This window comes from Ictalurus punctatus, chromosome 21 (assembly GCF_001660625.3).
Source record: "Ictalurus punctatus breed USDA103 chromosome 21, Coco_2.0, whole genome shotgun sequence".
Taxonomy (NCBI): Eukaryota; Metazoa; Chordata; class Actinopteri; order Siluriformes; family Ictaluridae; genus Ictalurus; species Ictalurus punctatus.
In genome coordinates, this window is record NC_030436.2 from 19,352,501 (window position 1) to 19,373,393 (window position 20,893).

Sequence of the window (20,893 nt, forward strand, 5' to 3'; positions counted from 1 at the left end):
CACATGAATGAGGTCCTTTATACAGATGAGTGGGTGGGATCTTTATTGACAGGTGGGTGGGTGAGTGGGTGGGGTCTTCTATGAATGTGGTCCTTTCTATAAGGGGTCTTTTTTCCTCGGGTTGGTGGGTGTGGTCTTTTTACTATAGGTGGATGGGTGTGGTCTTTTACATGAATGTGGTCCTTTCGATAGCAGGGTATATGGAGTCTTTTTCCCCCACAGGTAGGTTGGTGGGTGGGGTCTTTTTACTACAGGTTGGTGGGTGTGGTCTTTTTCCCTACAGGTTGGTGGGTGTGGTCTTTTTACTACAGGTTGGTGGGTGTGGTCTTTTTCCCTACAGGTTGGTGGGTGTGGTCTTTTTACTACAGGTGGGTAGGTGGGGTCTTTTTCCCTACAGGTTGGTGGGTGTGGTCTTTTTACTACAGGTTGGTGGGTGTGGTCTTTTTCCCTACAGGTTGGTGGGTGTGGTCTTTTTACTACAGGTGGGTGGGTGGGGTCTTTTCCATGAACAGAATCTTTACTGCAAGTGGACGTGGGTGGAGGTTTGTGCATTTGATTGGTTCTCTTCTCAGTCTGGCTCCTTTTGATTTCCCTTTGAACGATTTCCTTGGCCCCTCCCTCTAAAATATTGTTGTGTGTTTGCTAACGTAGCATTATTTGATAACATAAGAGCGTGTGGCGCCAGTTCATAAAACTTAAAATAACCTATCTATCAACCTAACCTAGTATAACCATAATGTACCACAAGATGTCCATCATCTGCATGTGTGTTGATGTGTTTTAGATGCCCCTGCACCTGCAGATGCCCCAGGCCAGAGGGAGGACAAGTCGGGCGGCTGAGCTCGAGACTGTGACTGATGAGACGGGACTACAGGTATGCACAGGGTGGATCATATACTAACCCCACCCCCTGTGGTTTGTACTTTTAGGGGCTTTCTTACTTGACAAATGTCTGTGTCTATGTCTGGAATCTCACTATTTTGCATGCACATGTGAAAATAGTGGTTACAAGACCCGAATGAGATTATTTGTTGGATAATATCCAGTCAAGACTAGTAATCTGATGAGTGTGTGTCAGCTAACCCAGCTCTGAGGTCTCTTTGAGCAGCTCCACCAACATGGGAGTAGAACTGGGAAGGTTCTCCTAGCCCTGTGCCGGGTGTGTGCCCGAGGGATCCAGTGACGTGGGATAGATTTATTTGATCAAAATATATTGGATGTAATTTTTTTTATTTTTTATTTCCCACGCTGAGGTATTATGCACAGCAAGACTGTCTCTGGGGTCCTTTTACGTCTCGCTCTGTTCAAGCCAGAGGAATTTCTAAGCGAAATCTCACACACATACACAAACATTAGACAGTAGACAGAGACATTCATTTTTTTTTTGTTGATCCAGAGCAAACAAGAGGCGTTTTACCTTTTGTTTTGTTGTAGAACAGATCGTGGGGAGTGGTTATTGCTCAACGGAGCTAAGTACTGCTTAAACACTTGAGCCTTGTTACAATGTGAGCAGTGTGAAACATGTAACCTTTCTCTGATCTCCATGTGCTCTGATCACATGACCGGCATGGCTAGCGACCTGTGCTTGTGGATTAAACCAAACCGGTTCCGGTGTAACCCCTTTTTGTGTCAATGGGTACTTGATCCTAAAATCACAAGTAAGATTGTCTGACGCAACCGACGGCTTAGCGTCTGGAACGGTTTGGTTTTTTTGCGCCGTCTCCCATGCGGTTCAGTCACGACTGCTTTGTGGTGGTATACAATTTCTGACATTCTTGTCAGACAACCGGTGTTCTTTGTCATTCTTAGGATAGGCCAGCGAGTCGAGCTGTCACTCACTGCATTGAAAACGGATTGTTAAGGCGGAAGCTGGCAGAACATGGCTAATAATAATAATCTGATGGTCAAATCTATCACTGCTGTTAAATCAGGGATTTGCAGAATGAAAGCCTTCGAAAAAAAACAAAAAAAACCCAAATAAGTAAAGCCTTTATTTGTTGTTAGCCAGTGTTCAGTGCCCCCGGGCATTACTCAAGAACCCAACAGCTTGGCGTTGTTTAGAAGCCCAAGAACTTTCCAGTCAAAAGGTCAAGAACTTTTTCTGAGCCACCAAGGATGATCCACACGAGTAATCTGATGTAGAAATTGGAGAGAGAGAGAGAGTCATAAACTTCAAATCCAATAAATGTCATTTTTTAAACCCGTCATTCACATCTGTACATTCTTGAGTAACCAATGGTGACTTCAAGAGTAAAATTTGGCAAAATGGGATTGTTCACCTTAAGTCATCTTCTAAATCTCAGACTGAAGCTTTTAGTGTGTTATCCGGGTTTGTATCGGACCGGAAAGAAACTCCCTGTATATAAGCATCAGATTCCTTATTCCAGAACCGAGGCCCGTCAGAGCCTGACGCGTCGTCTGGAGAGCTGGCAGGGTTGTGTGTGTGTGTGTGTGTGTGTTACGTCTACAAAACAGGAGTTTTAATCCTATCTGAAGGATATCCTGTACACAACATCTGGACAGTTTGGCAGGCTTCAGTGTTGAGTGAACGTTGTAGTGCTGTCTCCTACTCTGAGACTGGCAAGACGTTTAGAGAAGGAAGACAGAGAGAGAAAAGGAAAGGTATTCTGGTTGAGGTTTCGGAGCATGTCGGTACAAGCTTACAGTAAACCGTGGACCACATGCTCTAAACGCTGTCAGAAAGATCACTCTGTGAGATGCCTACAGCACATTGGGATTGGACTGCAACCACCCCATGTTTTACTGTGGTGGGTTATGAAGCTGCTGCTGATGATGATGATGATGATGATGATGGCAGGGACACTCATGGATGGTTGGTGTTGAGATGTTGAACAGTTGCTGTTTACAGAACAACACTTTACCTCACAAGCTTAATTTGACATCAAGTTTATATCATTTGACATCAAGCGCTTCCCAGAGTTGTGGGGACCTCTTTGACTTGCACAGTAACGGGGCTTCCTAACTCCCAACAGTGAAGCCCTTCCTGAGTTGGATCAGGTTTTTCGGGACCAAGGAAACCTTGAAATAGTGGGTTTCATATTATTGTGAGTTGAGAAACCCCTACAATTCCTGGCAAGCTGAAGAACCACTATTCTACCGTATAATTCCCAGACCCGGATCCTGGCAAGCTGAGGCACCACTAGTTTACCCCGTCCTTCTCGGACCCGAAGAAACACACCCATTTCTTTTGATCTACCGGGCCTGATTTGTCTTAAACCCCTGATTCTAACATTCTCCCATTTTTCCCTAAATGTCCTTAAAGGTGAAAAATCTGCATGAACTGTAGCTTTTGCCTCATGTTTCTATCTTGACACCACAGCTTGATTCAGGACCGTTGACATTCTCATTTTTTTTTTATTTCGTGGCAGGAGTACATCTTCCGCTTGGAGCCAGGCAACGAGGATTCTGGGAAAGGAAAGTGCCCGTATGACCCAAAACTGAACAGCGTCTCAGCTTTGATCAGTGAGTATCATCAGAGGTTCGTCACGTCTTCCGTTTGAAGTGTATTAAGTGCATTCTGGTGTCCTTGTCCCTCTGGTTTTCTGCTAACAACATGATAAAAACAACTGTCGCTCTCCTCTCCCAAAGGAGCTCATTTCAAAAGTTCCCTTGGATCGGGCTTGCTTTGTGTTTTATGTTTTACTGCCGATCTGTGGGCAAGGGAATGCTGGATGGTGGTTTTGACAACGCAATGTCCGTGGCTGTTTTTCTCATGAAACCCGGTGTTCTTTTGGCAGCGTGAAGCTGGAGAAGGAGAAAACAGGAAGGCTCATTTGTTTCCATTTGCCGCACATTTTATCGTAATGATCCATTTAGTGGTGTCTCAGTGACTCATAATTGGAAATTTAGATGTGAAAAGGGCAGAGTATTAAAAACAGACCAGCCATTGAAGCAGCTTACATCCTTATAAACACAGTAACAGTGCGCTTGAGACTGACATGAGAGGAGTCGTGGCTATGATCGGTGTAATGCCGGACAATCAATTTCTCTTCTTTGTTAATGAATGAAAATCAGACCACGAAGGAGCTCGTTTAATTACCTGTACCCTGAGTGTTTTGATTTCGGCGGATTCTTCAACCACAGCAGAGATCGAGTCCATTGCAGTGGTTCTCTACACCTGCATTCTGCTGTTCTAAGCTTCATTTAAATGAGCGCAGGGTCCGGCGGACAGTGAACGTGGGGCGTGTGCTGCTTAGATTTCATTTTACTGGACAGGTGAGACGGTTAAAGTGAAGGAGACTCGTGCTAAGCGAGGTGAAAAATATCACGTTGAGCGCTTCCGCATTAACACGCTCTTATTGGAACGCCAAACTTCACACCATGAAGCAAACAAAGCAAGAAGGATCTTGCTTTTAGTCCGTTAGACTGAAAGCTAAAATGATCACATCTCTTTTCAACATCTCAAGCACGAGATTCCTTCTTTGCTAATTTCGGATTAGTCGCTAGTTATCGGCGACGCTACACTACCACCAGTGTTCCAGCCATCCATCCGTTTTCTGTACCGCTTATCTTACACGAGGTCGTAAAAAGGAGCCTGGAGCCTACCCCAAGGAACTCGGGTCAGCTAGATGGGGTGCCGACCCATTGCAGGGCACACACACACACACACACACACACATTCACACACACACACATTCACACACTACAGACAATTTAGAGATGCCAGTCAGCCTACAACGCATGTCTTTGGACTGGAGGAGGAAACCGGCGGACACGGAGGAAACCCCGAAGCTCGGGGAGAACTGGCAGGGCTGGGAATCCAACGCCCAACCCTGGAGGTGTGATTCAAACGTGCTAACCACTAACCCAACCTGCTCCTGTAAAAGTAGCAAAGTAGTGATGAATCAACAACCCAAACTAAATGGTACAAGAATTTTGTAAAACCACAAGAAAATGATCTCACAGGCAATCCGGGATACCCCCAAAAAAGTTATTTAAAACCCGCACCTGCTTTCTGATGCTTATGGTTTGGGACTTCAATATCATTTCACATTTAATAGCTTTACTACATCATGGGGACGATAGCGTCCTTGCCAAAAAGATGACACCCCTGATAAATGTGTTCGCGCACTTCCTTATAAATACCCTCTGAACTAACCCTACTTCACCCTATCTACCCAGGCACAAGTGTGCATGTGTCAGGGGGTAGCTCATGTTTGGCGTTCCAGTGAGATAACGTTAACCACCCCCCGCTTCCCCCCCCACCTCCTCGAAAAAACCTTCTCTCCTCAAATATCATGTGCAGAATTCACACACTTGCATGCACTAAAGCTTGCACACACATGCACGTGTCCGTGTGTAGGTATGCATGTAGGCTGATAAAATAGAAAATCTCTTGATGATAGAGTTATTCTCCTTGGCTAGGTGCTGAACAGTTGATGAAGGTTGTCACTCTGCTTTGGTAGCCAGAAGGAGGACGGGTTAAAGGTCAGACAAGGGAAGGCGACCCCTCCGGCTCCCTGCCAGAGGGTGTGGTTGGCAGCGTATCATAGAGACAGTGAGCGTGACTCAACCTATAAATTCTCTCTCTCTCTCTCTCTCTCTCTCTCTCTCTCTCTCTCTCTCTCTCTCTCTCAGATGGAGAACTGTATGCAGGCGTGTACATCGACTTCATGGGAACAGACTCGGCTATTTTCCGAACATTGGGGAAAAACACGGCCATGCGCACGGACCAGTATAACTCCAGATGGCTGAATGGTACAAAACGTTATGCCAGTCCAGCACAAGCATTCGCTTTTGTATCCATGCCTTAGCGTGAATGAAGGTTCCATCCGACACCCTATACGAGTTCTTTGGTTTGTCTTTGGGGATTCTTTTTAAGAAAGAAGCTCCAAATACTCCGAATTCTTTTAGAAAGCTAGAACTCTTAACTGACCAAGAAACCCTTGTCAACCAACCCCCCCCCCCCCCATCCCCCCCCCCCTTTTCTTTTTTGAGAGTGCATAGTAGTGCATTAATAATTTTCACTCTGTCTTGGCCAGACCCCTCTTTTGTGCACGTGCACCTCATCCCAGACAGTGCGGAGAAAAACGACGACAAGCTCTACTTCTTCTTCCGCGAGAAGTCATTGGAGATGGGCCAGAGTCCTAAATCAGAGGCACGCATCGGGCGCATCTGCCTGGTGAGTCAGCGCCGCTTGTAAATGCTAGCGTGCTTCCTACTCCCTAAAGAACGAATGCCCATATAGAGTGAGTATATACCCTTTGTTAAAGTACAGACAGGTGACAGATTACAGGAAAAACCTACCTCAGTGCGGTAGTGAGGTGTTGCGCCACTGTGACCCACCTAAACAGCTCCAATGCTCCTTGTGACAGATTCTACAAGCCTCTGGAATTGTACTGGAAGGATGGAGCAAAAAATATGTTCCCATAGCGTTTTTTTTTTTTCTTTTTTTCACTCTAAAATCCTCCATCCAGGTGTTTTAAATGGGTCATGAAGGCCATAGTGTATGATTTACATAATTTCCATCCCTATAAGTAAGCCCTCATTCACTTTGAATAAGGGTGGGGTCATCCTGAAAGATTCCACACCCATCAGTAGAACTTTGTTTTGATTTGTGGCCCCAAACCAGAATAGAGCCACCGGACCTCCTCTGGGTTTTTCCTTTAATTAATCTGTCACCCGTTTGTCAATACCGGGCCCTAACTGTCTACAATTATCTGTCCGTTATAAAAGACTGGATGATTTTGGAAATCAGACCCACAAGTCTGTCTTGTGGGTGGTGTAGGGGTCGAAATGAAACATTGCCCTAAGGCTTTAATGCTGGTTTATTCGTAATGAAATCAGTGTAATTGAACACCAGAGGAAGGGGTGTGGTCTGTGGGATCAAAAACTGGCTGCAAAGTTAAGGAAAAGTTTGTGGGGAAACTACGTTACAGTCACCATTGCACCAGACGGTGCATCTTTCACGCCTTAATGAATTACTAGTAACTGAAACTCTGTGCAGTCTGGATACTTTGCCGTTTTCTTGCCACCAGAGTGCCAAAATCCTGCCTGTCTATCCCAACCCTAACCTCCTGACCTTTTGACCTTTCGGGTTAGTCATCCTGACCCTGCCTGAATGTCTTGGAGTCTTGCGGAGACGTTGATACGGGCATATCAGCGTGCAGACAGAGGCGCTTTTAATTTAGTGCCGCTCCAGCAGGTGATCCCAAACGTGAAGCTGCACCACGGCGTCTTAATGAAACCGCAGCATGCTGGGTAATTGAGCGGAAGAGTTATAAAACGAGCGCGGTGAGCGCTTTGAGCCGCGAGGCATCACCGAGAGCCTCCCTTATTCGCAGGCAGAGATTATTGTTTATCTTACGGATCAGAGTTTGTGTGCGCGTACGTGTGCGTGTCAGTGCATTAGCGAGTATGCACGCATGGCCTTGGATTTGCGAGCGTTCTGAATTTTGTTTATGAGCAAAGGTCAGTCAGTGACCCCCCCCCCCCCCCCTTCTCTCATTCTCTCTCTCACACACGCACACACGCACGTCTTTCACTCTCCGCTTTATTATCACTCCCCGGAGACCGTCTCCATCTCACATCTGCTTCCCTCTGCTTGCATTCAGCCCTCGGTTGTGTTCCTATTCACAAAGAACTTTGGTCCAAGCTCACCAAGCAGTGTAAAGTTCAAAACAAAACGAAACGTTGGACCCGGAATCAGCAGACATTCGACATTAAACCTTGATGAAGATTTCTGCAAGGAGACATTTATTTAAACCTGAAGGAAGGAGTCTGTCGTGTCAGCGCTTTGTTTTCTGCCACAGAAAGCCTTCAGACCTGAGGAGTGTACGCGTTGTGGTTTCACTGGAACACCACAGACTGCGTTGTCTTTGTCCTATTAACTTCAAAACAGAGAAAAATAATGAGGAAAAACAAACAAAAAAACTGTCCGTAGCTGTTTACAGCGTAAGTCCTAGCCGTGACTATGAATGAATAAAAAGGTATGAAGGCTGTATTTAACGATATTGATGGCCCTGCGTTAACATGATGTATAACACGATGTTTAACCCTTTACATCCTTTTACATAACTCTTGGATGGGATCGTGCGCTCTGTGTGAAATATGCTTACGTTTAGCTGTTAGCGTGATATATACTCAGGCAGAGAAAACTGATTAGCCAAGATCATATATTTATGGTATGTGACCCAGATGTCACGCTCGCAGTCCGTCAGAGTTTAAGACAACATGCTTTAGAGGGGAATTAGTGAAAGGGTTACAGGACACTCTGTTATTTGACCTCCTTTCTTTCTTCCTTTAAACTTTTTCCCTACTTCTTTATTACTCGCTCTACCTTGCTTTATTTCTCCTTTTCTTTCACATGAGTCCTTTTTGTTCCTTATCTTTGTTTGATCTATTGTCTTACGGTGACTCTCTCATGCTTTCTCGCGTTCTCTATTTATATAGTACTTTTTCTCTATTTCTGTCTGTCTGTCTCGGGGAGTTGGCTGACTCTGGGAGCAGATGGGAGGTTTTTGCAGTAAAAGCGGACAGTGTGTTTATGGCCCCGTCTTACCAGAGCTCACTAACCCTTTCCCTTTCTTCCCTTTCACTCGGGACACAAGGCAGCGTTTGGGGTTCGCGTGTAGTCCGTGATGTATACAATACACCAACCTGTGTTTACATTCAGAGGAGATTGCTATTGAATGCCTAAATTGATCGTGTGTGTGTGTGTGTGTTCTCAGAACGATGATGGTGGTCACTGCTGCCTGGTGAACAAGTGGAGCACGTTCCTGAAAGCTCGCCTCATCTGCTCTGTCCCAGGGGCCGATGGGATCGAAACACACTTTGACGAGCTCAGTGAGTCTGGTTTTTTTGGTCTCCTTTCTTCTTCCCTATATCTGTTTCTTTTGCTGTTTATTTCTTTAGTACTTTTTATTGTGACAATGCGTCCACAAGCAAAGATATCGGTTTGTAACAAAGGTAGTAGATTAGCCGATAAGCAAGTTATTTTATAGTAAGTAACATATAATGGCAAACAGATTGGTAGCAGACTTAATAGAGGCACATCAGGTAATCCTATAAGTGGACTGGAGTAGAGGTTAAGAGCATAGAGGAAGGAGATTGGGTAAGGGCATTGAGGAAAGAAATTGGGTAAGGGCATCAAGGAAGCAGATCAGGTAAGGGCGTAGAGGAAGCAGATTGGGTAAGGGCACCAGGGAAGCAGATCAGGTAAGGGCATAGAGGAAGCAGATTGGGTTAGGGCACAGAGGAAGGAGACTGGGTAAGGGCATTGTGGAGCAGATTAGGGAAGGTCATAGAGGAAGGAGATTGGGTACAGGTATCAAGGATGCAGTTCAGGTAAGGGCATGGAGGAAGAAGATTGGGTAAGGGCATTGATGAAGCAGATTGGGTAGGGGCATTGACAAACCAGATTGGGTAAGGTCATTGACGAAGTAGATCAGGTAATGGCATTGGTGAAGCATATCAGGTAAGGACATTGAGGAAACAGATCGGGTAAGGGCACAGATGAAGGAGATTGGGTAAGGGCATTGAGGAGCAGATTAGGTAAGGGCATTGAGGAAACAGATCGGGTAAGGGCACAGATGAAGGAGATTGGGTAAGGGCATTGGGGAGCAGATTAGATAAGGTCATAGAGGAAGGAGATTGGGTAAGGGCATTGAGGAAACAGATCAGGTAAGAACATGGAGGAAGGAGATTGGGTAAGGGCATTGAGGAGCAGATTCGTTAAGGCATAGAGGAAGGAGATTGGGTAAGGGCATGGAGGAAGCAGATCGGGTATATCATAGAGGAAGCAGATCGAGTAAGGGCACAGATGAAGGTGATTGGGTAAGGGCATGAAGGAAACAGATTGAGTGAGGGCAGATATTGGCACTCGGGTGGGGGGTGGGGATGTTAGGGTTGAAGCTAAATTAACGACGTGGTACACAGATCAGGTAACAGCAATGGGGGAGCACAGAACACGCAACTATTCTTGGGATCCGGATCAGGTAAGGACAGGCAGATCAGGAAATTCCAGTGCATCCCAAATCTGTTTTTCTTCCTCTTTTATTTTCTAGCTCTGTGAGTCTTTCTACATCTATCTCTTAACATTTCTTGTCATTCTCTCTCTCTCTCTCTCTCTCTCTCTCTCTTTGTGTGTGTGTGTTTTATTCTCTCTGCTTTTCTTTCCTTACCCAGTTTAATAAAGAGTAGTGCACTTTCTTGGTACTGCTTTGGCCTTTAGAGGTGATTAGCTTTTCCACTCCGAGCTTATAAACCAGTCTCACTAGTTGTTAGCAGGAGCCCTGGCATGCAGGAGATTTAGGTGTGTGTGTGTGTTGTACGCTGCTGTTTTAATAAGGCCATAAAGCTGTAGTGCAGTATGACATCTACTAATGAATAGCCTCATGCTGGCCATCCAGACAAAAGACTGTGTGTGTGTGTGTGTGTGTGAGTGTGTGTGTGTGTGTGTGTGTGTGTGTGTGTGAGTTGCTTGTTAGGTGCTTGTTAGTGCTGTATGACAGCTCAGGTGACTCCAGCTCCAGATCTAAAGATCTCGCACATACAGGCACACACTGAAGAAGAGAACAATCCAGTCATTATTGAATATATTCGGGTAGGGTGGAGAAGAAAAGAAAGGAAATGAAGAAAATGATGAAAACTACCTAGGGAGAGAGGAAAGAGGTTGAAATCTTGGGAGGAACCAGCACGGGGAATTATGGGTTATGTTATATCTGGTTGTCTGGAGCTTGTATTGCATTTATGGTTAGCAGTAAGGGCTCCGATATGCCAGTGATATGAATATATTTAAGGTGAAAGATACAGATTAATCATCACCCAAAACCCGGAGAGCCCTGAGCCGAGACCACGCTCTCCGACACCTAGCGAGTTGTTTTGCTTTCTTTGAGCATCAGTGTAAAGACGAGTGTGTGTTCTATGTGATGGAACGTGGCCTGCAGCTGGTCTCCCCCGTGTGTGTGGGTGTGTGTGTGGGTGTGTGTGTGTGTGTGTGTGTGTGCGCATGCCCCACCGGGTAAGGACGTTAAGAGATTAGGGGAGTTTTCACAGGTGGAGAGTGTTAAAGCCCTGGCAGGTTCATCCCCATTGAGCGAGCGCTCGCCGAGGTACGCGCGGCCCCGTCTCATTTCACAACGCGCTGAACGGATTGCAGCGCTGGCTTCAGGGGGTCAGCGTCATAAAGTTTGAGAGAGGAGAAGAAATATTAGCACTCGGACGGGCCAAGAAATATCCCACTAATGTGGAGAGAAGATCTGAGTGATGAGAGCGAAGTCATGCGAGTGTGTGAACACTGATAACACAGAGAGAGAGAGAGAGGATGAATGAGCAGGAGAAAGTAATGTGTGCCACATGTGGGAGCTGCTTTTTTTTACCTTCACTGATTTTTTAAAAGAGCATTTCTGATGTTTATATTTTCTGAGATATTTTCTTGATATATGACGAAATGTCCGATGTATGAAATATATATTTAAAGCAGACATCGATTCAATATGATTAACCGCCTCCACTGGGACTGACGGATACAGAGGCCACACCTCCTTCACTGTGACTGACAGATACAGAGGCCACACCTCCTTCACTGTGACTGACAGATACAGAGGCCACTCCTCCTTCACTGTGAATGACAGATACAGAGGCCACACCTCCTTCACTGTGACTGACAGATACAGAGGCCACTCCTCCTTCACTGTGACTGATAGATAGAGGCCACACCTCCTTCACTGTGACTGGCTGATACAGAGGCCACACCTACTTCACTGTGACTGACAGATACATAGGCCACACCCCCTTTACTGTGACTGACAGATACAGAGGCCACACCTCCTTCACTGTGACTGACAGATACAGAGGCCACTCCTCCTTCACTGTGAATGACAGATATAGAGGCCACACCTCCTCACTGTGAACTGATAGATACAGAGGCCACACCTACTTCACTGTGACTGACAGATACAGAGGCCACACCTACTTCACTGTGACTGACAGATAGAGAGGCCACACCTCCTTCATCACTTGTGAGCCATAATGAATGCTCTGTAGCCTCAGTCAGTGTGTTTATGTGTGTGTGTGTGTGTGTGTGTGTGCACTGTATGGAAGTGTTTTAATGATGGTGTTTACACACCGCCATTCCCTCTGACATGGCTGACGCGTGTGTGTGTGTGTGTGTGTGTGTGTGTGTGTGTGTGTGTGTGTGTAAGTGGCTCACTGGGAATATTAACGTGAATGTGTTTTGTGTGTTTTATGATTTCACTTCATGATGCAGTCACAGTTTTCACACCTCGCTTTAGAAATGAACACTTCCTAAATACACAACTCTCTCTCTCTGTTTCTCTCACTCTTTCTCTCTCTCTCTCTCTCTCTCTCTGCTTCTCTCACTCTTTCTTTCTCTCTTTCTCTCTCACTCTCTCTCTCTCTCTCTCTCTCTCTCTCTCTCTCTCTCTGTTTCTCTCACTCTTTCTTTCTCTCTCTCTCTCTCTCTGCTTCTCTCTCTCTCTCTCTCTCTCTCTCTCTCTCTCTCTCTCTCTCTCTGTTTCTCTCACTCTTTCTTTCACTCTCTCTCTCTCTCTCTCTCTCTCTCTCTCTGCTTCTCTCACTCTTTCTTTCACTCTCTCTCTCTCTCTCACTCTTTCTTTCACTCTCTCTCTCTCTCTCTCTGCTTCTCTCTCTTTCTTTCTCTCTCTCTCTCTCTCTCTCTCTCTCTCTCTGCTTCTCTCTCTCTTTCTCTCTCTCTCTCTCTGTTTCTCTCACTCTTTCTTTCACTCTCTCTCTCTCTCTCTCTCTCTGTTTCTCTCACTTTCTTTCACTCTCTCTCTCTCTCTCTCTCTCTGTTTCTCTCACTCTTTCTTTGACTCTCTCTGTCTCTCTCACTCTGTCTCTTTCACTCTGTCTTGGTTTCTCTCACTCTCTTTTCTTTCCCGTCCTCTTTCACTCGTTCTTTCTCTTCCACTTTTCTTTACCACACCTTTTCTCTGTCTTTCACTCTATTTCCCCCATACCCTCTCTGAGTCGTCCATTCTTTTCTCTCTCTCTCTCTCTCTCTCTCTCTCTCTCTCTCTCTCTCACTCTCATGCGCTCTCTCTCTCCCTCTCTCTCTCTCTCGATTTGCCAAGACCTGCTATAGCATGTTACCTTTACTGTTGGCTCGTGTACCCACACACACGTGCACACACACTCGCGCACACACACACACACACACACACACACACACACATACGCACACACACACACATTCCTTACTCATTAGGGAATTTTACCCCTCTGTACGAGTGATTTAAGACCTGCAAATATTAGTGTGTGCACTTGCTGAGCAGTGTGTGTGTGTGTGTGTGTGTGTGTGTGTGTGTGTGTGTGTGTGTGTGTGTGTGTGTGTGCTTTTCTAGCTCTTACACTAACACACCATTTGTGTGTCTGTGTGTGTTTTAGGAGATGTGTACATACAACCAACACAGGACACCAAGAACCCGGTCATCTACGGGGTCTTCTCCGTCTCTGGGTGAGTGAGTGTGTGTGTGTGTGTGTGTGTGTGTGTGTGTGTGTGTGTGTGTCCACACAGAAGGTCTTTTTCCATCTACAGACGGCTCTATTCATATGAAAACCCTCTACGCGTCCCACATGCCATCGTTTAAGCCTCAGTGCTGCGTGCGATACACACGACACAGCCTGAAACAGGAAGTGGCCGTCGTCGTTTCCTCTGTAGAGCCGCTCTGTTTTCCTCGCCGAGCCGCTCGGGCCGTCACTCAGTAGCGGTGTTGCCTCTTTAGACCCTGCATGGGGGAGAAACGGGTGTCTTTCACCCTAGTCGTTTTCCTGACTGTCCTTCTGTGTCTCCTTGTCCCCGCAGCTCGGTGTTTAAAGGCTCAGCGGTTTGCGTTTACTCCATGGCCGACGTTCGGATGGTGTTTAACGGACCGTTCTCACACAAGGAGGGTCCAAACTACCAGTGGGTGGCGTACACCGGAAAAATCCCCTACCCACGGCCTGGAACAGTGAGCCTCCTCCTATTTATTTCATTTTGGAAAGTAGCATAGAAAGAGAGAGAGAGAAAAAAAGAGAAAACCAATCCAACCCATCGAGGCTGCTCTGTCGGTTTCGACCGCTCATATTTTGATGGTCGATGGTATTTTTGGGCCAGCATGAAAATGTAAGTGTTTATTACACCCCTGGTTATACATTAGACAATAGTAATACAGTAACACACACTAAGAATACCTCAGAATGTCAAAAAAACAGTCATCCAAAATATGAAATTGTACCTTATTACCATTTACGTCTCTTTTTCCAGCACAACACTTTCAACAAAAAGTGCAAACGGTGTTCCCAGGTGTCAGTACTAAGACCTCTTTTCAGTTCAAAGAAAGTACTCGATACTATTACCCTGGAGTATAGTATAGTTCTGACATTTGTGCCTTGTACACCAACCAAAAAAGACAGCTACGTACAGCGGGTGTACATCAGGTGTTAGTACTCGGCTCTTTTCGTGTTGAGCCCATGCTAGTATGCTGTATATTAGTGTGTTTGTGGGAGTATTTTTGTCGAATACGCTCACATGCAAACAGAGATCCATTCTTCCTGTGCTTCCGATTGTGTGTCGAATTCCTACTGAAACGGTGACGGTGAATTCCTCCGTCTTTCCTCAGTGTCCCGGAGGAACCTTCACCCCCAACATGAAGTCCACCAAGGATTACCCCGACGAGGTCATCAACTTTATGCGTAACCACCCCACCATGTACAACTCGGTGTACCCCGTCCACAAGCGCCCTCTGGTGGTCAGGACCAACGTGGACTACGAGTTCACCACCATCGCTGTTGACCAGGTCACTGCGGCCGATGGAAGCTACGAGGTCCTCTTCCTGGGTACAGGTACGTCTGCTCCGGGAACCAGCCGGGCCCTTTTTCAGCCCTACTGTTCCCATCCCTCCATCCTGTTCTCTCGGCGAAACGCACGTACCAAAGAATGCAACCTTCCAATCACATGGTACCTTGTTTCATTCGTGCGTGCGACCTCGGCCTTACCTTCGCCGCATGCTGAAAGACGAGTAGTGCATGAAGAGCTGTTAAAACAGGCAGCGACAAAAGGTGGGATTTAAGCGGGAGAGGAGTGTAAATGCTTGAATGCGACGCGGATAAAAGCGAGAGGAAAGAAAGGGAGAGAGAGAAAGACAGAAAGACCTATTCGAAGGCCTTCATCAAGAGGGGATCAGCATGATCTGACCTCGGAGCAGCCGCGGTTTCGGTTTGCGGTTTTACAAGGCACTCGGCTCCACGGAGACAAAAGAAACATGGCTAAAAGGGAAGATAATATCGACTAAAAAGGGATCTTAGAGGGAGCTTACCTTAAGGGTCATGACTCCCCAGCTAAATTAGTGTTTTGGATTACAGTGGAGTGGGACCGCGTGGAACTTAATAGCTTCCAGTTAACAATAAAGCCTCTTGCGCTTTTTCGAAGAGAGCTCCATAATCTCCATTTTGTTACATTTTAGTCAGCCGCGGTGCTGTAGTGTCGGCTTGCGCTGCCAAGCTCCGTGTCGGGTGCTTGGACCCCGAGTGATAAAGGATACCGAAAAAAAAATACGATTGCAGATCTGGGAAGAGTTCTGACCCGGCCGTAGTGAAGAAGTCACCGACGGAACCTGGTCCCAGATCAGTACTAGTGATGTTGAAAGGACTGTGGGGTCATGCGTGTGTGTTGCATGTGTAGTTTTTACCGTGTGTAACGGTTGTGATGATATTGTGTTACAGACAGAGGGACGGTGCAGAAGGTGATTGTTTTGCCCAGAGACGACCTGCAGATGGAAGAGCTCATCCTCGAGGAGGTGGAGGTGTTCAAGGTGAGCTTTTTTTTCCTTCTGTTCTAAAGCCTCTTGTTTTTCCTTTACTCATTCTCTCGTTTTCTTTCATCCTTCTTGGTTTTCTTTGTTGCTTCCTGCTTGTTCATTTCCTTTTTCTATCGACCTGTCGGTCTGTCTGTTTATCTTTTTCTTTCTTTCTTTTTCTGTCCCACACTAATGTTTAAATCGCACTCTATTCCTCTAAATATAATCTCTCTCCCGCTCTCTCAGGTCCCGACTCCTGTTACGACCATGAAGATCTCATCTAAAAGGGTAAGTCTAAGACCCCGCTCTCTCTCCCGTACGGGTCTTAAACCCTCGTGTTCCCATGTTTCAGAGGTAAAGTGTGGAGCGGGGAGCGGACCGAAACACATGCGGAACAGATTTATCTAAACCTCATGCTCTGGGCTTGCGCTCGATCTATCTTCTGTGCGAGATCATAACTCACAACCCCCTGTGGTGCGTTAGAGTAATGATACAGAGCCGCAGCACCGACACCACGCATTCATAAAACCGTGACGAGCGCGGCGTGTCCTCTGCATGCTCTTTTATCGTTGTTTAAAAAGAATTTAAAACTGGGGGAAAAAATTCCCCGGTTGATTTGAAGTTTGGCCCGGTTAGATTTTCAACAATAACAGTACTGTATTCTTCGTGAGCTCGTAGGACATGACGTCGTTAAGTCCTGTCCTGATGTCCCGACGTCGACGTCTCGTTTTTGTCGTTTACAGCAACAGCTGTACGTGGCGTCGGTGGTGGGCGTGACCCAGCTCGCGCTGCACAGATGTGACGTGTACGGCGAGGCGTGCGCCGACTGCTGCCTGGCCCGAGACCCGTACTGCGCCTGGGACGGCAAATCCTGCTCCCGCTACTCAGCGTCGCACAAGAGGTGAGCGACGACACACTAAATACTAAACACACACCATACAATAAGCACAATCGACACCTGATAGAGACTCGAATCACGGCCTGCGGGTCTATTAAGGCGTGTAGTTGACCCTCCAGGACACTGGAAATGTAAATAAGCCCAAATTTCAATCCAGAATAACTGCACAATGTCGCAAAGAGGAATTAAAGCTCATTTCCTAACCGCTATGAAGTTTGAATATCACCGAAGATCAGGGTATGAAACGTTTCCCTCATAATTAAACCTTCACACTCCTTTTAAACGCACTCCTTTCCTCGACTCCATCGTTACTGGAAAACAAAACACGGTAACTGCTGACTCATGCTAACCCGCTGTCACTTGGGACACGACATGTTGCTGACGTTTTTATTCGACTGGAGACCGAGTGATATAGAAATTTCTTTTCCGTACTGGCTGCCTTTCAGACGCAGTCGGAGACAGGACGTTAAGTACGGGAACCCGATACGGCAATGCCGCGGCTACAACTCCAACGGTGAGTCCCTGAGACGTCGCTCTCGCCGTCCTCAACGCTGTTCAGTGCTCGGAGAGATCACTACACGTATCAAAGCTGTTCACAAAACCGTTCATAAGTACGTATAGCTAAAGTGGTTTTGTGTGTGTGTGTGTGTGTGTGTGTGTGTGTGTGTGTGTGTGTGTAGTCAATAAGAACACTCTGGAGACGGTGCAGTACGGTGTGGAGAGCAGCAGCACTTTCCTGGAGTGTCAGGCCAGATCTCCACACGCCGCCATCAAATGGCACTTCCACAAAGACAACAGCGATCGGAGGAGAGAGGTATACACACACACACACACACACACACACACACACACACACACACTTGGAAAATAACCTGAAATGATTCATCTCTGCCTGTCTGTCTGACCGTCTCTCCGTGTCTCACTCTCTCAGGTTCGTTCAGACGGACGCGTGCTGAAGACGGATCAGGGTTTGCTGCTGCGATCTCTCCAGCCATCCGACTCGGGCGTGTACGTCTGCACGGCCACCGAGAAGAACTTCAAGCACACGCTGATGAAGCTGCAGCTGGTGGTGCTGTCGAGCCAGGCGGTGAACAGCGTGCTCCTGGAGAGCGGCTCTCGGCCTCAGACGAGCGCGTGGACGCCCAGCGCCGGACAGTACCGAGAGCTTCTCAGCATCCTGAGCCAGCCCGAGATGGGCCTCATCAACCAGTACTGCCACGACTACTGGCAGCTCGGGGACGCGCTCAGAGACAGCGGCAGCGTCAAACCCAGCGAACTCCACGAGCAGAAGAAACCACGCAACCGCCGGCATCATGGCGAAGAGCACGAGGACGAGGAGGAGACATGAGGACCTCCGTTACACTTTCAGAGACTCGATCGTGAGCGGGACGGGGACGGGGGGGGAACGGGGGGAGAAAAACCGCGACGCTTCCGAACTTTTTGCCAGAACGAACAGATGTTATAACGCGTAAAGAATATCATACACAGTATTTATTGTAGGTTGTAAATAGTATAATTCTGTGGATTTCTTTGTACTTAAATAGAAAAAAGAAAAAGAAAAGAATGCTCTTTGTGTATAGGGCGGATATTATTGTTATATCATTTTTATTGTCGTTAACGAGGAACAAAAAAATCTATCGGGCATTGACGGGCGCTTTCATCTCGACTCGAGTGTTTGGACTTCGTAAAAAAAACAAAAAAACAAAACAAAAAAAAAAACAAAAACAAAGAGGCGGGACTGTGCTGTCTGCAGGAACGTTAGAAGAGACTTTATTTCCGACAGACAGACAAAAGGGGAAGACGTCGTTCCCAAGCCCGGTGCATTCTGGGCCGGCTCATCAGCACATCATTCATACAGTCTTCCCTTATTTCTGAGCATCTCTCACATATATATAAATATATCTATAAATATGCACATAATGCTCTACATGATTGCACAAAACGTTCAGGTGGCATACGAACTGAATCCGAAGAAAAGACGAGACGAGGAGCAGGAGTGATGATGATGATGAGCAGCACAAGAGACTCCAGCCTGGACTTTGAGATAATGGTTGAAAATGTGCATTAGGTTTGTTCAGCTCCCGGTTTAAATATATAGCGATTAGTAAAGATGTTTTGAAACCACTGCAGACGGACTCTGGGGAGCTTCACCTCTCACGTCGACCACTTTTGTAAAGAAGAAAAGCACAACGCGACTCGTTCCGCCACACGACGGTGAAGCGCGCGTCATTACAGATCTTTAGCGGTCTGGGATTATACACGGGGAAGCTGTGGAAACACGATGCGGAAAATAGCTACTTTACCACACGTTGTTATGTTACCGTATTTTCCCGACTGCGTTAGCGCAATTCCGACGTGTCCATTTGTCACTGTTATTACAGTAGGCTTTATACTCCAGAATTTACGGTAATAGCTTGGTGCAAAAAAACAGTCGGCTTATTTCAGAACACAAACGAGATCCATGCCGGAATTGTTCGGAGTGCGCTAGAGGTCGAGCGATCGTGGAGTTTAGTGATACTGCTGACTGAGTTGGGCCTGCTGATAACCGATTACTCGACCAGTAGTTCAAATGAAATCATAACACGCAAAGTAGCTGAAGTTTATTACAAAAATAAACAGTACTGAGTGTACTGTACGTTTTTTTAAAAATGAAATAAATATATAAATAGTAATATATATTAACTATTAATAAATATCCAGACTGAACCGAAAAGTAGCGCTCCAAATACCTAATAAAAACAGAGACGTCCAAGATGAACCAAAAAACACTTTGAATAACACGACAAAATTTGTCAGCGATGGTTTTTATTTCGCCTCTAGAGGCCGCTCTCGTGCTGTAGACCCAACCAGCCAAAAGGTGAGGATTTTTACAGATAATTAATAGTTCCAGCAATCCGTTATCAGTGCCAATTAATCACCAAAAACTGATCAATCGGTCGACCTCTAGAGTGCACTATTGTACATTAAAAAAAAATTATCAAATATTAGTATTAAAGGTGCAGGGTGGCATTTTAAAAATCTTTTTTCCTTAATCTATAATAACTATACGTTTTTAAGGGTACCTGGAAGAACTGCGATTATTGCAGTGCAGTAAAACTTCACAGCTTCTTTATTTCAGGCTTCTGTGTCGACGATTTCCGGCCCGTAAACGAGTTCCACGAAGGCGAAACTGTGCTGGGTTTTTTTTCCGAAAAATTCATGGGCAGCTAATGGGGCAAATGTGTTGTCAGAGGAAGGGGCGGAGTCTGTTGTGTGGAGGCTAAGACTTGACATTGTAATAATACCCAGTGGTAGTTCACCTTTCAGGCAGTAGAGGGCTCTAAAAATTACAAACCGCCCCTTTAAACCTCGCCACAGCGGTTTATAACGGTTTCTGGGCGAAGATGGATTTCTGGGCAGATATTTTACAGTAAAGACTGCACCAAAGCTCAGGAAATTAGCTGAATTTCGGGAACATTAACAGGATTAAAAACTAGACACAAAGTGTCAGGACAAACACCGAAAATAAAGATGCGATTTACGCAACAAGGCAGCAGAATTGAACGGTCACGTTTTGTCCGGAAAATACGGTACTCATCAGGACGTTCGATTTCCCTGCGTGCATGACTCGTGTGTTTGTAATTCTGAACACGAAAAAATTGCCGTTATTTTTTATTTTATTTGATACATTTTCGGCAAACCAGGAAACGGAAGAAATCACACGAGAGCAAGGATGCACTCATTGTTCTCTCCTGAGGAAATACCACATCTGTATCTTTCCTTCATCTCACAGCAGGAGGAAAAACGCTTGTACGATTTATTGGTCTTGTCTTCTCTCATCATCACTTTTTAAATCTAAATGCACAGGTGATGTTATTGTAATGATTCATGTAAATGACCCCCCCCCCCCCCCCCCCCCTTCTTGTTGGTGTTGCTGACTAATAAATTAAAGCTCTATATTTTATAGTAATCCAATGTTTACTTTATTTTTCACTGAGATTCTTAAGTACATGCAGCTACGAGACGGATGAGTAATTAACAGACTGGTAACTGTGACTCAGCATTTTTGCTATGCGATAGCGCACTGTAGCTCCACTGAAAGGGTTAACCATTTGTTTAGTGAAACTGTGTATGTATATATATATATATATATATATATATATATATATATATATATTTAAACAGACTTGTTAAAATGTCATTTTCTCATTCGTATCATGATGTATACCAGTATGGC

The 20,893-nt window shown here is 45.9% G+C and overlaps 1 protein-coding gene across 2 annotated transcripts in view; it reads left to right on the plus strand.

Moving 5' to 3' along the window:
- Positions 1-20,626, plus strand: part of sema3fb (sema domain, immunoglobulin domain (Ig), short basic domain, secreted, (semaphorin) 3Fb) — a 64,997-nt gene extending 44,371 nt beyond the window's left edge. The window contains exons 6-19 of one of the 2 annotated variants that reach the window (XM_017450716.3): positions 785-874; positions 3,390-3,483; positions 5,599-5,718; positions 6,003-6,142; positions 8,691-8,805; positions 13,390-13,459; positions 13,808-13,952; positions 14,604-14,826; positions 15,706-15,794; positions 16,026-16,067; positions 16,523-16,680; positions 17,124-17,191; positions 17,358-17,491; positions 17,609-20,626. In XM_017450716.3, the coding sequence (XP_017306205.1) occupies positions 785-874; positions 3,390-3,483; positions 5,599-5,718; positions 6,003-6,142; positions 8,691-8,805; positions 13,390-13,459; positions 13,808-13,952; positions 14,604-14,826; positions 15,706-15,794; positions 16,026-16,067; positions 16,523-16,680; positions 17,124-17,191; positions 17,358-17,491; positions 17,609-18,025 (1,905 nt within the window). In that variant the 3' untranslated portion in view covers positions 18,026-20,626. Of the gene's footprint in view, positions 1-784; positions 875-3,389; positions 3,484-5,598; positions 5,719-6,002; positions 6,143-8,690; positions 8,806-13,389; positions 13,460-13,807; positions 13,953-14,603; positions 14,827-15,705; positions 15,795-16,025; positions 16,068-16,522; positions 16,681-17,110; positions 17,192-17,357; positions 17,492-17,608 lie in introns of both variants that reach the window. The other variant, XM_053674028.1, reaches the window with a different exon arrangement.
- The last annotated feature ends 267 nt before the right edge of the window (positions 20,627-20,893 follow it).